Source organism: Macrotis lagotis, chromosome 1, assembly GCF_037893015.1.
Source record: "Macrotis lagotis isolate mMagLag1 chromosome 1, bilby.v1.9.chrom.fasta, whole genome shotgun sequence".
Classification (NCBI taxonomy): domain Eukaryota; kingdom Metazoa; phylum Chordata; class Mammalia; order Peramelemorphia; family Peramelidae; genus Macrotis; species Macrotis lagotis.
In genome coordinates this window covers 61,805,767-61,821,270 of record NC_133658.1, presented here as the reverse complement: position 1 = coordinate 61,821,270, position 15,504 = coordinate 61,805,767, and the positions used below count along the sequence as shown (strand labels likewise).

The window sequence follows — 15,504 nt, the reverse complement described above, 5'->3', positions numbered from 1 at the left end:
GGGGAAAGAGGTAGGCAGGTAGGTGTGGTAGGGCAAGTGGGGAGAATAGGACAGAAATGGGTGGGTGGCAGTGATGGTGCTGAGGCTGCTTTGGGAGTCTTAAGGGCAGAACCCTCAGCCTGAAGTTCTTGCTCGACCTTTGGGCAAACCTGGGCCAGAAGTCCTGACGCTCCAGTTCAGATGTCTTGTTGGCCTTTTAACTTCATTTGCTTTTAAGGGAAACCAATTTGTACATGTCAGAAGAGCCCCATGGTGCCAGCCTAATTCAGGGCTGCTTTTAGTTAGCTGACACCAGCACTGGCAGTCTTGACGATGATCCGACATGGAGAAGCCCGTTTGGGGGCTGGCTCCCTAATTTTAGCTTCTGACTGATCTGTGACTAAATCATGGAGGAGAACGGCTCAGGACGACCTAGTATGTGACCCTGGCGTTGGCTCGGGGAGACACGTAGACTTTGGCCTTGCAGGCGGGAGTCTCCGATAGGAGCAGGGAGTGGAGAAGAGGCTCCCCCACCCCGCCCCACCCCACCCCCACGGGGTGGGCACTTCAGGGGCAAGGCTCCGGGGTGCCAAGGCACTGCTGCTGCGGGGAGGGTCCGATCTCCGATCCCCCTCACGGCGCCACAAGCTGGCAGCTCGCAGGGGGCGGCCGTCCGGGCCCAGCTGGCCCGGGCCTGGGCAGGCCCCAGGCCCGGGCGCTGCTGCCCTTCTCGCTGCTGGGCTCCGTGTCCTCGAGGGGGGTCCTCGTCACCGCGCCCCCGGGGCCCGGGGAGCCAGGGCCAGCGCCCAAAGCCCGGGCCGCGCGAGGCTGGCACAGCGCAAATGAAGCCGGCGCCCTCCGGGCCGGGCAGGAGGGAGGGAGTCCCCGCAGAGCCGGGGCCCGGAGAAGCCTTCCTTTCCGGTCCTCAGCCCAGAGCCCGGGGGTCTCGGGGCTTCGCCCAATCAGGAGCGGGCTGCCCACCCAACGAGGCGTGCCCTCTTGCCCCATTGGTAGCCGGCTTCCAATAAGGCTCAGCGTCAGCTCCCCCGGGGCGGGCGGCGGACTTGGGCTCCTTTCGGCTTCGGGGCCTTTCAGTCTTGGGGATGAGGTAGGCGGAGACGCCGAGTACGTGATGCTTCCCGGGACTTCCACGGCCTCAGGACTACAATTCCCGGCAGGTAGCGCGCTCGCGGCGTCTTCTACATCACGTGATTTCCTCTCCTCTCCAGCGCCTGGAGTCACGCGGCTTCCTTCAGAGTGGGGGGGGAGGGGGCGGGGCCAGTGGGCCGGTCGGAGCGGAGCGCCCTCCGCCGCCGCGGGTCGTGCGCGCGCTGACGTGAGGCTGGAGGGGCGGGGCGTGCGGAGCGTGCGCGCGCTGACGCGAGGCTGGAGGGGCGGGGCGTGCAGCGCCCGGGGGCTCCGGAGCGGGGCGGGGAGCGCGCCCGGCGGCGGCGGCGGCGGCGGAGGCGGCGGCGGTGTGGGCGGCGGTCGGGGGCGGGCGGCGGTGCAGGCGGAGGCGGCCCAGCTGCGGGGCGGCCGCGCTCGCTCACTCGCACCCTCGCTCCCTCCGCACAGCCAGCAGGCCGGAACGCGGGACGAGGCCGGGAAGTTAGCGGCGGAGCCAGGCATGAAGCGGCGCTGAGGCCGGGCCGAGCCGAGCCGGGCAGAGCCGGGCCGAGCCGAGCCGGGCAGAGCCGGGCAGAGCCGAGCCGGGCAGAGCCGGGCCGGGCCGGGCCGGGCCGGGCAGAGCCGCCGCCGCCGCCAGCCCGGCCACGCCGATGACTACTGCAAACTGCGGCGCCCGCGACGACTTGGACTTGAAGCTCATCTTCGGGGAGGACGGGCAGCCGCCGCCGCCGCCCCCGGGGCCCGCAGGTGAGGCCCCCGGCCCCGCGCCGGCCTGCTGCCCCCGGCGCCCGGCCGCGCAGCCTGTGCGGAGGGGCCCGCGGGGGAGGGGAGGGGGGAGAGGGCCCGGCCCCTGCTGGGCAGCCTGGCGCGCGCCTGAGAGACCGTGCGTGCGTGCGTGTGGGGTGTGTGTGTGTAGTGTGGTGTGTGTGTGTAGTGTGTAATGTGTGTGGTGTGTGTAGTGTGTGATGTGTGTGTAGTGTGGTGTGTGTGTAGTGTGTGGTGTGTGGTGTGTGTGGTGTGTGTGTGTAGTGTGTGTAGTGTGGTGTGTGTGTAGTGTGTAATGTGTGTGGTGTGTGTAGTGTGTGATGTGTGTGTAGTGTGTGATGTGTGTGTAGTGTGTAATGTGTGTGTAGTGTGGTGTGTGTGTAGTGTGTAATGTGTGTGGTGTGTGTAGTGTGTGATGTGTGTAGTGTGTGATGTGTGTGGTGTGTGTGTAGTGTGTAATGCGTGTGGTGTGTGTGGTGTGTGTGATGTGTGTGGTGTGTGTGTGGTGTGTGTGGTGTGTTTTTGTGTGGTGTGATGTGTGTGTGGTGTGTGTGATGTGTGTGGTGTGTGTAGTGTGTGGTGTGTGGTGTGTGATGTGTGTGTGTGTGGTGTGTGGTGTATGTGGTGTGTGTGGTGTGTGTGATGTGTGTGGTGTGTGTGGTGTGTGTGTAGTGTGTGGTGTGTGTCTGTGTGGTGTGTGTGATGTGTGTCTCTGTGTGTGAGTGTGATGTGTGTGTGTGTGGTGTGTGTGTGTGGTGTGTGTGGTGTGGTGTGTGATGTGTGTCTCTGTGAGTGTGATGTGTGTGTGTGTGTGGTATGTGCCTGTGTGGTGTGTGTGGTGTGGTGTGTGTGGTGTGGTGTGTGTGATGTGTGTCTCTGTGTGTGTGAGTGTGATGTGTGTGTGTGGTGTGTGTGTGTATGGTGTGTGTGGTGTGGTGTGTGATGTGTGTCTCTGTGTTTGTGAGTGTGATGTGTGTGTGTGTGTGTGTGTGGTGTGTGCCTGTGTGGTGTGTGTGGTGTGGTGTGTGTGATGTGTGTCTCTGTGTTTGTGAGTGTGATGTGTGTGTGTGTGTGTGTGTGTGTGTGTGTGTGACGGGGGCACGGCTTGCTCCTCCCGAGCAGCGTGTGTGCGCGCGTGTACCTGTGCCCCCGGGCCCGCTGCCCGTCCATGTGGGGCGCTGAAGACCCGCGACGTCCCCCGGCCGGTGGGGTGCGGGTCCCCCGCGACGCCGGGCACGGGACGGCCCCGGGCTCAGTTGCTCCCCGAAAGATGACGCGTGGGCTCGCTCGGAAGGCCGCGGACTGCCGCCGCCCCGGCTCCCCTGCCCGCCCCTGCCCGCCCCTGCCCGCCCCTGCCCGCGCAGCCTGGGCTCCTGCGAGCGGCCGAGGCGCCGGCCGTCCGCGGCCCGACTCCGCCGGGAGGCGCCGGGCCAGCCCGCTTAGGAGCTAAGTCTGGATAGAAAGTCGTGGAACGGAAAAGAGCTCCAGTCTTGAAAGGGTGCCTGGAGTTTTGTAGTAACGGTGGCTGGTTTCTGTATTTCACGGAGACCAAAATGGAGTAAAAGAAAACAAACAAGAACTTGACAGATTTAGCAGTCACAAGTGCTGAAACTGGAAAGGAAACAATGAACACTTCCATTTGGGATGCCATTTGGTAGACCAAACGGAAGGTTAACAGATTTTCAGTGCTCGGTTTTGTTGACCCTTCCCGAAAACAACTTAGTTTTCCATACCTTTTTGGGGTGGAGCGTAGATGGGGCTGAGAAACTAGTGAGAATATCCTTAGTTATTTGTGAAGTTGGTGAAATCTGTATTTAGTTCTGAATTGTTAATAGCCTGTTTTAGTGTATATTTATGTTAACATAAACCAAGTTTATCTGAAAGGATAAAAAACAAATGCGTTCCAAAGGTATGGTATTAATAAGGCAAAATATTTTCAAGTTGATATAAGAATGATTTTGTTCATGTTCTGAGAATGGTTAGATGGGTTTCCATAAGAAAAAGTTCATTATGAGAGGCACATAACATTCTACTATAACTAGTTTATTAGTTTAAAAGGAGTTTTGGAAGAAAGGATTACTTTCAATCCCCTGTAATAGTTGAAAGAAAGACTGACCAACTTTAGATTTAAAACTGCTTCACTGAGTTGCTAAACCTTAAATTAGACTTCTTAAATGTGCATTTGAATGGTATATGATGAAACTAGAATAAACTGAATTTGTCTTTGTGGGAGTTTAGCTAGAAACTACCTGATTATTGATACACTGATGGGGTCAAAATTACATTTTTATATTTATATTTATATATATATATATATATATATCAGAATTGTAATAGTTATTCGGACTACATAGTAGATTGTGCTTGGGAACAATCCTTATTTTGATCACTTTTTATCTTCATCACTAATTCTCTTTCAACATCACAAATACTTTGTGATAGTAAGCAATTTCAACTCAAAATATACTTAGATTTTCATAGGTAATTGCAGTTAAACTCTTATTTTTAGTGAATAACTGTATCTTTGATTTCTTCCAGCTCTAAATTCTGTGATTCCTGGCAGCAAGCATTTTCATTTAGTAACATCATTTGTCTATATACCTATTCTGTGCCGAGCTCTCTTTTTTTAAATGTCTTTATGTCAAAAAAAGATAATGATTAAGGTTAAAAAATGATTGTTTATTCACTAATTATTTCTGAAAAATACATCTATCCCTATTGTAAATGGAGAACCCTCTACTGTATTCTGTGCTTTTAAGAGCAATGAGGACTCATTATGCAGTTATGGCACAAACATTGAAGCTTATATCTGACCAGAATTTTGTTATATCTTCATTTTGAGTTTATTTATATTGTTCCAGTTAGCATGTATATTCTTCTGTTATATATGAAGTATATGGTATATTTTTTATACAAGTCTTTCCATATTTCCTGTAAAGTCTTCATATTCATCAAACCTTATGGTGCATTTTTATATCATATGTATACACCATTATGTTCATCTTCCATAATTTATTCTGTCACTCCACAAAATCATTGGACACTTTCTTGATTTTTACTTTTCTGTCGTTGTATGTAATAGCTCTGTAAACATTTTTGTGCATATGGTTTTGTTTTTGTAACCTGCTTGAGGACTAGGGCAGATAATGAACAATTAGGAACTTATCTGACGATTCCAAATTGTTTTCTGGAGTAGTTAAACCATTCTTATTCCCCCCTTCCTGATTCAAGGGACTAAGCTTCCCATGTTTAACATCTTTGCAGTTTGATGGGTATGAGAGTATAGTTCACAGTATTCTAGTTTTTGTGATAGTTATTATTTTTTGGTTTGGAAACTGTTAATATCCTTTGAACACTTATCTTCTGTGGAATATTCATATCTTAATATATTTATGTCAAATCTTAAACTAGGCAGCTATTTAATGCAAATATTTTCCTCCCAAATCTTACGTTCTGACTTTAGCATCATTGCTTTTTGGGGGATATTGAAAAGCTTTAAAAATTAATATAATTGTTTTGTCTTGCATGACTGCACATTGTATAACTTGCATAAAATTATTTCCTTCTCAATGAGGAATGTAGGGGGGCAGGAGGGAGAGAATTTGAAACTCAAATTTTTCAAAAATATATGTTAAAACTTTAAATGTAATTGGGAAAAATATTAAATTAGAAAATTAATATATTTGGTATTGTAATGATCTCTTATATAGTTTTTTTTGAGGATACTTTCCATATTTTATTTACATTTTAAGACTAACTTTAATCTCAGAATCACATATCCATACACCTTTGTTTTTTTTCACTTAAACTTAAGTTCATGATTTATCAGAACAAAGACTGTAAACAAGTATTTACCATGTCTGTTACATGTAACACACAGGAGCTACTTTAAAACAGAAATCCATCTACCTCAATCCCTCCCCCCTTTTTATAAATGCAGGTATAAAAACAATCCTGAACATACTCTTTGTTACTACTAGTAGTCGCTACTCACACCTCTTCAAAAATTAGACAAAATTAGCAACTGTATTGTACCAGTATTGTACAATTTAAATTGCAGCTCTTTCACTAAGCAAGATGGATCAAGCATGCCTTTTATAATTTTCCTTCTTGAGAAATTAGATTTCTGAAACACACATTACTCCACAGCAATCTGACACTTCTTGTCATGCTTTCATCTTGCAAAACCTGAATTCCATTTAGAGTATTCCAGGTTTATGCTTAAATGATAGTGCCTTGATAAGAGGGGAAAAAAAAAATTGTTCTGCATTTTTCTTCCCATTGTGCCTGAAAACATAATGGGTGTACATATATTAAATATATTCTTACAAATGTCCAGGTCATGTATACCAGCTGAAATTTTTTTAATGTGTGGGTTTTGCATTGTGAGATTTAATCAAGACATTAACATGAGTAGAAGGTTGTTGGTTTAGATAAGTTTGAGATTTGTTAAAATTAATTGCTGTATGTTTGTCCTTCTGGAGGCTGTGGAAGCTTCATGTTTTCTTTGGACATCATTAGATGCCTTAGCTCTTGAAGTACAACTTTAATGCTATAAGAATTTTGCCATTTTGCTACTGGTATGCTCCATCCACCATTCCATTGGAATTATTTATCCCATTCATATTAATTTTTGTTACAAATCTAACTGTTGGAGGTGCTTCTGGGTATTTAGGTCCACACTCTACTTTCAGACTATACATTCTGTTTTCATAGTTTGTCCTTGGTGGCCCAATAATCATGCCTGTCCACCTTGTAAGTGTCATATCTTCATCATCTAAAAGTCCCCAGCTAAGTGTACCATCGTCTACTTGTTTTTGGCCTTCTTCAAGTTCTTCTAACAAGCGAAAATTACGTGGAACTTAAACTCCTGTGGAGACCGCCATCTTCTCCTGCAACCCCGGACTTCTGCCTCTTATATAGTTTTGATAGCAAACCTCTATCCATAATTGTAAAAGATAGAGCCTTCCATTCTCTAATGGCATGGCTTTTTAAAATTTTTTTTATTGTTTTTTTGAATTTTACAAATTTCCCTGCAATCTCATTCCCCCCACCACCACAGAATGCAGTCTGACAGTCTTTACGTTATTTCCATGCTATATACATTGATCAAAATTGAATGTGTTGAGAGAGAAATCGTATCCCTAAGGAAAAAAATGAACTATAAGAATTAGCAAAATTACATAAGATTTTTTTTTTTAATTAAAGGCAATAGTGGATAGAGAACGGCCCTGGAGTCCGGAGGACCTGAGTTCAAATGCGGCCTTAGACATTTAATAATTACCTAGCTGTGTGAACTTTGGCAAACCACTTAAACAAACAAACAAATAAATAAGGTCTTTGGTCTTTGTTTAAACTCCACAATTCTTTCTTTGGATATGGATGGTATTCTCCATCTCAGATATCCTAAAATTGTCCTTGATAGTTGCATTGATGAAATGAGCAATTCCATCATGTTGCTGTTAGGGTGAACAATGTTCTTTTGGTTCTGCTCATCTCACTCAGCATCCCTTCATGCAAATCCTTCCAGGCTTCTCTGAAGTCTTATCCCTTCTGGTTTCTAATAGGACAGTAGTGTTCCATAATGTACACATACCACAATTTGTTCAACCATTCCCCAATTGATGGACATTCTCTGAATTTCCAATTCTTTGCAACCACAAATAGGGCTGCTATGAATATTTTTGTATAAGTGATGTTTTTACCTCTTTTCATGATCTCTTCAGGGTATAGACCCAGTAGTGGTATTGCTGGATTAAAGGGTGTACACATTTTTATTGCCCTTTGTGTGCTTTCCAGAAAGGTTAGATGAGTTCGCAGCTCCACCAACAACGTGGCATGGTTTTTAAAATTTTTAAACCTCATATCCATTTGAAATTGTGGTATAAGATCCTTATTATGTGTTTTAGTACAAGATTTATTTCAAGATAGTTATGATTTTAGAGTATATTAAGATTTATTCCAAGAATCCTAGTTGGTTAGATTAGATGATCACAGAGACATAATGAACTGTACAAGGTTACTGTAAGTCATTAAGTGAAACCGTCTTCTACTCTTTTGGGACTTAAGATTTACTATCAAAAGGAGCAGGTAAAAAATTCAGGAATTAAAAATTTATTTTCAGTTGGAATGAGCATACATTTTGATGTTCATCATTTTGAGTTTTGAATGAATTAGAATTTGAAGTAACCCAAAGTAAGCTTAACAGATTTGTCTTTAGGGTGGCTTGCCTGTTATTGTTAGTTTTTGTTAAATATTCCTTCTTGCCTTTAAACACATAGACTTGTTACAGAAACTGATGAAAAATCCTTTGTTTTATCAGTAGGCCCCATTTGTCCCAGTTTGTCAAATTACAGATGTGTACTGCTTGAGCTCATTCTAGTCTTGATGGATGGGCTAATGTGGTTTTAGATCTTACTCAAGGTTTGAGGGGCCTTTACCACAACTGAATCTTCATTTGTTCTCTAATTAGAGTGTTAATCATAACATACACTCAGAAGGAGATTTCTGTTCCTCCCAGAAACCCTTATGGTTTAAGTTTATTTTGGTACCTCTTATAAGTGGACATTTAAAAGTTGGAAAGAGGAGAAAGCAAACCAAAAGATTAAATTTCTATATTAAGATTGTCAGGATACAAACCTTCAGTGTACCCTAATATTTCTTTGAACTGTTTTTCATCATACACAAACTTATAAATATACACCCTAATATGTTTTACCTTTGCTCTTTCAAGGTGGTGTTTTGCTAATTGAAGCTACTTGAAATTAAAAGAAATCAGTGTTTTCTTGATCCCTGGATTCTGTGAGGTTCAAAATGCTTTGATTTTAAATTTGCATTAACTTTTCCCTTCTTAAAAATCTTAGAGTAACTTTTAAGTACCATAAATCAAATACTAAGTAGGAAACTTAAAATAACAATGAATTAGTCCTTAGTAATACTGTAGATAGCATGATTTATTCATTTCAGAGGGTAACTTCCTTGATGAATTTTTGTGAATTTAATCTTAAGATTCTGATTTAGACTGACATTTCATTATTTTTATGTTTTATCCTCTGAATATGCCGATTATGGCTAAGTTGCTATTTGTTTTCCCTAGTTTAAGTATTGAATTTCTAGGTCTAAATAAAATTACAAAAGAATCCTAAGAGGTTCTCTTTTCTCTCTCAAAACTATATTCCTTTTACTGGAATGTTGAGGGAAATTTGCATTTTTTTTTTTTTTTAGATTTTTTTGGCAAGGCAAATGGGGTTAAGTGGCTTGCCCAAGGCCACACAGCTAGGTAATTATTAAGTGTCTGAGATTGGATTTGACCTGACTCCAGGGCCAGCAAATTTGTATTTTTGAATAATTTCTCGGGGTGGCTAGGTGGCATAGTGGATAAAGCACTGGCCCTGGAGTCAGGATTACCTGGTTCAAATCCGGTCTCAGACACTTAATAATTACCTAGCTGTGTGGCCTTGGGCAAGCCACTTAACCCCATTTACCCCGTTTGCCTTGCAAAAACCTAAAAAAAAATTTCTTTACCTTTCTAACTCCTATTCTTCAGAGAATAAAATTAATATTAGACTTAAAAGAATTTATTCATTACAGAGTAACTTGTTTTACCTATGTTTTTGATTTATTTACATAAATGGTTTTAATATTTTATTTAAATTATACAAAATCCTTTTTCCTACCATAGCACCTTTGCTTTAAACAAATGAACAGAGAGTGGACATAGAAAATTATGTGAATATATCCAATTTATAGTCTTGCATGATTTGGTATATTTGATTTTTCATTGAGCCCTTTAATTCTATTCTTTTTTATGTAAATTTCATTTTCTCTTTTATCATGAGCCTCTAGCAGTAATGATTCATTAGCATTTTGCTTGTTACTTGTTTTTAAAAGGACAGTTACCTCTGCAGAAATACGGGTTACCTTTGTTAAATTTTGTTTTCTCTTTTTTAAATTTTTTGTTGTAACTTATGACCCTTTCCAAGGAAAGTGGAAGGAGAGGGATTCATTGGGAAATGTAAATGGTATAAGAACAAAATATCAACATGTGTTAAAAAATAAAAAGCATTTGCACAGCTTGCCTGTTTTAAAATGGAATTTAATGTTGTTTATATGTGCAAATCTTAGGGAGCATGGAATTATGAACAAAGATGATGATGTTGATGACTATAATCAACTATAATCAGCTAATCGACTATAATGTTAATGACCATCATCTTCATCATCCTGCTTTATGTAGTGCCCCTATATGCCAGGCACTGTGCTAAAGGCTTGACCAGGATTCTCTCATTTGATCCTCACAACAATCCTGGGATTAAGGTGCTATTATTATCCCCATTTTGCAATTGAGGAAACTGAGGCAAACAGCAGTTAAGTGCCCTGTTCATAGTTATAACAAAGCTATTGACTAAGGCTGAATTTGAACTCAGGTCTTCTTGACTATAAGCCCAGTACTCTATCCATTCTTCTTTTTTTTAATTTTTTAAATTTTTTTGCAAGGCAATGGGGTTAAGTGGCTTGCCCAAGGCCACACAGCTAGGTAATTATTGTCTGAGGCTGGATTTGAACTCAGATATTCTTGACTCCAGGGCCAGTAAGATATTCTTGACTCCAGGGCCAGTATTCTATCCACTGCACCACCTATCTGCCCCTACTCTATTCATTTTGCCCCCTAACTGCCTCAAGTTATAAAGACAGATTTCCCTTGATGGGGGAAAATTGAACTTCCTCCTTTTTTTTAAAAAGTTTTGTAAGGCATTGGAGTTAGGTGACTTGCCCAAGGTCATACAGCTAGGTAATTAAAAGTATCTGAGACTGGATTTGAACTCAGGTCCTCCTGACTCCAGGGCAGGTGCTCTTTTCATTTGTGCCACCTAGCTGCCCCCGGAACTTCCTTAACTTCTTTTCTTTAGAAAATTTTTCTTTGTATAACTCATTACTGTACCATATTTTCATCATGTGTAAAGCCTCTTGAGTTTGAATAAAGCTAGGATATATAAACTAGATTTGGTAAGTTTCACTAAGTATTTAATTTTTGTTAAAAATTTTTATCTCTAGGGCGACTAGGTAGCGCAGTGGATAGAGCACTGACCCTGGAGTCAGGAGGACCTGAGTACAAGTGAGCTCAGACACTTAATAATTACCTAGCTGTGTGACCTTGGGTAAGTCACTCAACCCCATTGCCTTGCAAAAACCCTAAAAAAAATTTTTTTTTATCTCTAGAGTTCTAGGTGTACTGTACCTGTGCTCATTAACATAAATTAGTAATACAGCAGGAACCTAAATTCGGCCTAATTGTGTAAATATTGGAAGTATAGAGGGACTGCCTTTAAAGGATCTCATTCTGTCGGATTAAAAAAAACCTCATTGTAATTTGTACTGTTAACTCAATTCTTTCCTTTGACTTTTCCCTTTGCCAAATTACAGAAGAAATAATTTGGCATTTTTCCCAGTTTCACTGTTAGAGGAGGTAGCTCATCATGTACTGAGGTTAGTTATAACATGTCATAGCATTAAAATCTTTATCATGTATGTAGTGCAAACAGCTGAGACTTTGTGGGTTTTAAATAAGAATTGTAACTTAAGTTGATTTAGTATCATAAGAGAAATAAGCCTTAGACTCAAGAAATCATTTAGCATTCTTCAGTTACAATTGATTTTGGCTAAATTCTATTCTTTCTGACAGTGTTCCATCTGTTTCTAATTAAATATACATTAGTTTATAGTATATTTAAATGTACATCTAGTTCTCTTTTTTTGGTGAAGCAGTTTTTAGTTATCACTGTTAATATTTTAAAATTATTTTACATTATTGCGATAATAATAAAACAACCAAACTTTTTTGTAAAACATTGTAATTTGATATTGTAGCTTTTTTATTATTCTTTTACAAAAAATTACAATTTGATACTGTAGCTTTTTATTTTACAGAAATTTTGGTTTATTTAAATTATTTGGATTAGAAAAATTGAATGTGAAGGAAATTATTTTATAGTTTTGCTAGTAGAGTGACAAATGATTCTTTAGTACAGTATTTAGCTTTAAATAAAGGAGTGGTATAAGAGTCAATAGTATTGCTCTTAAAGATGTGAGAAACATGAGTAGGTTGGGCCTCCTTTGATAGTAAGCAGCAGTTTGACTGTTCACAGCCGTAACATAAATAAGGGAGGTGTTGTTTAAAGCTGCCCTGGTGGGTCAGGGGAATAGACACAGCAGGCTTGGCGAAAGGCCTGGCCTCTAAAACAACATCCCAGTCATCAAATTTGCCCAGGCACGCCATGTGAGGTTCAAATGACAGTGGAATTTAAGATGAGTGAAATGATCAGTGTGACTTAGGAGAATCACAAGCAGGAGCAAGCTATTTAACAAGCTATCACTTTAACTCAAACTTCACATGGATTTACATATGTTTTTGCTATTTGTGTGGTGTTTATACAGTTTTGTTGCCCAATTCTCACATCCTGAAAGGCCAGACCTCTTGTGGATTGGCAGAGTTTGTGTGACTTCAGGAAAGAGAAACGAGTAAACCTGAAAGATTTAGACTGCATTATGAATTGACAACCTACCAGAAGCTGAAACTTAATCACTGTCACAGTAGTTGAGTATCCTGGTATCATTGCCTGAAAAGGAATTGCAAATTTAGAAAAGCCAGCAAAATCACAAGTGAACTGGAAAGGTAACTTTCAGGGTTTATTTTTCAATATAACTGGATGGTATCAATATGCTTTGTGCCACAGCAACAGGTGAGGCTGTGTGTGTGTGTGTGTGTGTGTGTGTGTGTGTGTGTGTGTGTGTGTTAAAAAATACTTTAAATTACATGTCTTTTGAATATTTTGTTGAACTTTTTATTAGTCTTGTTGTTTTTAGACTAGTCATATTAGGCAAAAAATTGACTTAATTTGAAATATCTTACAGCAGAACTCTTTCATTGTTGATTGTTATTTTGTAAGAAAATACTGAAGGCAGGACCATCTTTAAAAAAATTTTTTTTCAGTAGAGCAACAAGTGGTCAAATTATTTTGGCTAACAGCTTGTGACTTGTACTTAAATGTATATTTTTCATTAAACTGTATTAGAAAAATATTTACTATTAAGGTTTTTACTAACTTGCTCAAGCCCTTTTAAAGTCAAGTTTCAAGTTTAAATATAGGAAAAATACTTATTCTGCTCCAACTCCCAAAGAATTATATAATTAGGGTAGTGAAATGTCAAGTTGAGTATAATTCTTATTGGTTTATTAAGTATGTTGTAAAGAAGTAAGCAAGGCATAAGATTTTTGCAAAACTCATTTTTTACTTATTGAAATCCTGAGTATTGGGATTGGATTTAGGTATGAATAGTGGTGGAAGTATATGAGAATACAAATTGCTTGGATAGGGTACTCTTGAGCAATTTATATCTATATCAGTATGGTTGTGGGTTTGGTTGTTTTGGTAGGGTTTTACAATACTGGTTTACCATTTAGTGCTTTACTTGCTCAGTCTGCCCATGTGTTGGTACTGAGAGGGAGAACATTTTTCAAACGTTTATATTTTTATTTTTCCTCTTAAATTGCTTGTAAATTGATCAGTAGATAGCTGTATATAAGGATAGAATTATGGATTAGTGCCTTGCTTTGGGTTATGAGAGTATTCATTTGTCATTGTCAGATTATTGAAATATATGTTTTAGTGTCTCTTATGGAGGATAAAAGGATAAAATCATGGATAATGAAGACATGTATCTTCAGTTGAACTTTTTAGGTTTTCTCATTAGTGAGGAACCATAAGCAGTATTATGACGAACCTAATTTTTAATGTATTAGGTCATTTATGAAAGCATATTGGAAGGGGAAAAAGTTAATATGGTACATACATTTAAGGAACTATTTTTATTACTACAACATTAGAATATTAAGTTGAATGTTCTATCTGCCATAACCACTTAAAAATTATTTCTTTCTTTGGGGAGACTGGGGTTATAACATCATCTTGCTGTCCAGGTTACATGTCTTCTTCTCTCTTCATCCAACCATTTTGTAGAGGTTCATTGGCAGGGGCTGGACTTGGGTTCAGGAAGCCTAGGGTAGCTTATTGACTTTCTTTTTTTGGGCAAAATAATTAACTACTAGGAACCTGAATTTCTTTAAACTAAAAAATGAAGGTAACATTTGTACTACCTATTTGATAGCAATGTTAGGGAAAAAATTACTTTTCAAATCTTAACTATTTTTTAAATCTGCAAGACTCATGTTTAATTATGATACTCTTTGCTAAATAATCTTTTTTCACTTTTTCTTTATTCTTGAGTCTAAATTCTTGATCTAAAACTTTTCTCATTTGAACTGTTATTTTCTCTACATTTGCCTTAGTTCACCTTTGAAAGTTGTTGTCACAAGACCATCCTCAATTCTGGTTGGTTCATCAGGATCAAACTCGACCAGCCTATTAAGAGGTGTATTTACCACATTTCCCCAACTCCATTTCAGAAACGGGTACACAATTGTGGAATATCACATAAATATGTATATGTATATTGAAGTTTTTTTGGGGGGAGATTAAATGTATTTATCAGGTCTACACATGAGGAATATTGTGTGTAGTTGTATGTGTGTTGTGCATACTTATATAGTCACTTTTTTAGTATATTTATTTGTATTTACTAGTTGTGCTTTTTTTCAGTGGTGGGGTTCCTTTTAAAATCTTTATAAGGAATGGTTTTCTGGGAAGGGGAAAGGGGAGGGATGGAAATATAAAATATACATATAAAAGTCTGCTTTTGAAAGTGCCTCGACCATGTCTTAAGTAAATCATCTTTATTTTATTCTGCTTTGTATTTACTTTCTACCCATCTGTCTGTCAACTGTTTATCTTTTTAGATCATTGAGATTTTATTTTTCTTATTAAATGCAAGTCCAAGAAACATCTGTGATTTCACCAGTGTTGGACCTCCTTCCACCAAGGTCAGAATACAGATTGCAGCTCAACTATGGTTTAGTAGATAAGTCTTGGGGAACTTCCTGAGGCATAATAGAAATTAAGTGATCTACCCTGGTCACACAGTTCATAAATGTTAGGGATGGAATTTCAACTGAAGTAGGTCTACCTAGTTTCAATCCTAACACCCTATTGACTGTGCCACCCTGCCTCATAAAACATTTCTTTAAAGTGCATTCTAAGCATTGGTCCCATAAAAATAAAAACTTGCACACAAAACGAAAAACTTCAGTTTTATCATTTGCTTTTTTAAAAGATGATTTGTGATTTTATCACTGTAGAAAATTCCCTTCTCCATTAGGTTGTAAACTCCTTTCTTTGTAACTCTAGTTAACAATGATTAATTCAGTGTCTGGCACATGGGAAGCACTTCATAAATGCTTTTTATGCAGAGAATATTTAGAGATTTGCTTGGGACTCCAGGAGTTTGTGACTTGTCTCTAGTTAAATTATGTATCCAAGGCAGGACTTGAGTCAGTTCTCTGTAGTTCGAGGTCTGTTCTCTGTAGTTCTGTGTAGTTCATGTTCAGCCTTCTCTCTAGGGCATCATGTTGCCTCTCATAAGCCCAGATCACAGGTTTTAAAAATTAAAAATTAATTTAAAAAAGCTAGTCTTTGGGGCAGCTAGGTGGCGTAGTGGATAAAGCACCGACCCTTGAGT

General features: G+C 40.4%; 1 protein-coding gene and 1 pseudogene across 3 annotated transcripts in view; one reads left to right on the top strand and one right to left on the bottom strand.

The window, feature by feature from the left end:
* The first annotated feature begins 851 nt into the window (after positions 1-851).
* NFATC3 (nuclear factor of activated T cells 3) overlaps positions 852-15,504 on the top strand; it is a 186,703-nt gene continuing 172,050 nt past the window's right edge. For 2 of the 3 annotated variants that reach the window (XM_074202063.1, XM_074202065.1), the window contains exon 1: positions 1,734-1,854. In XM_074202063.1, coding sequence (XP_074058164.1) covers positions 1,758-1,854 — 97 coding nt within the window. In that variant the 5' untranslated portion in view covers positions 1,734-1,757. Of the gene's footprint in view, positions 1,158-1,733; positions 1,855-15,504 lie in introns of those variants that run through there. The other variant, XM_074202066.1, reaches the window with a different exon arrangement.
* Positions 6,089-6,776, bottom strand: LOC141499242 (ubiquitin-conjugating enzyme E2 variant 2 pseudogene; annotated as a pseudogene).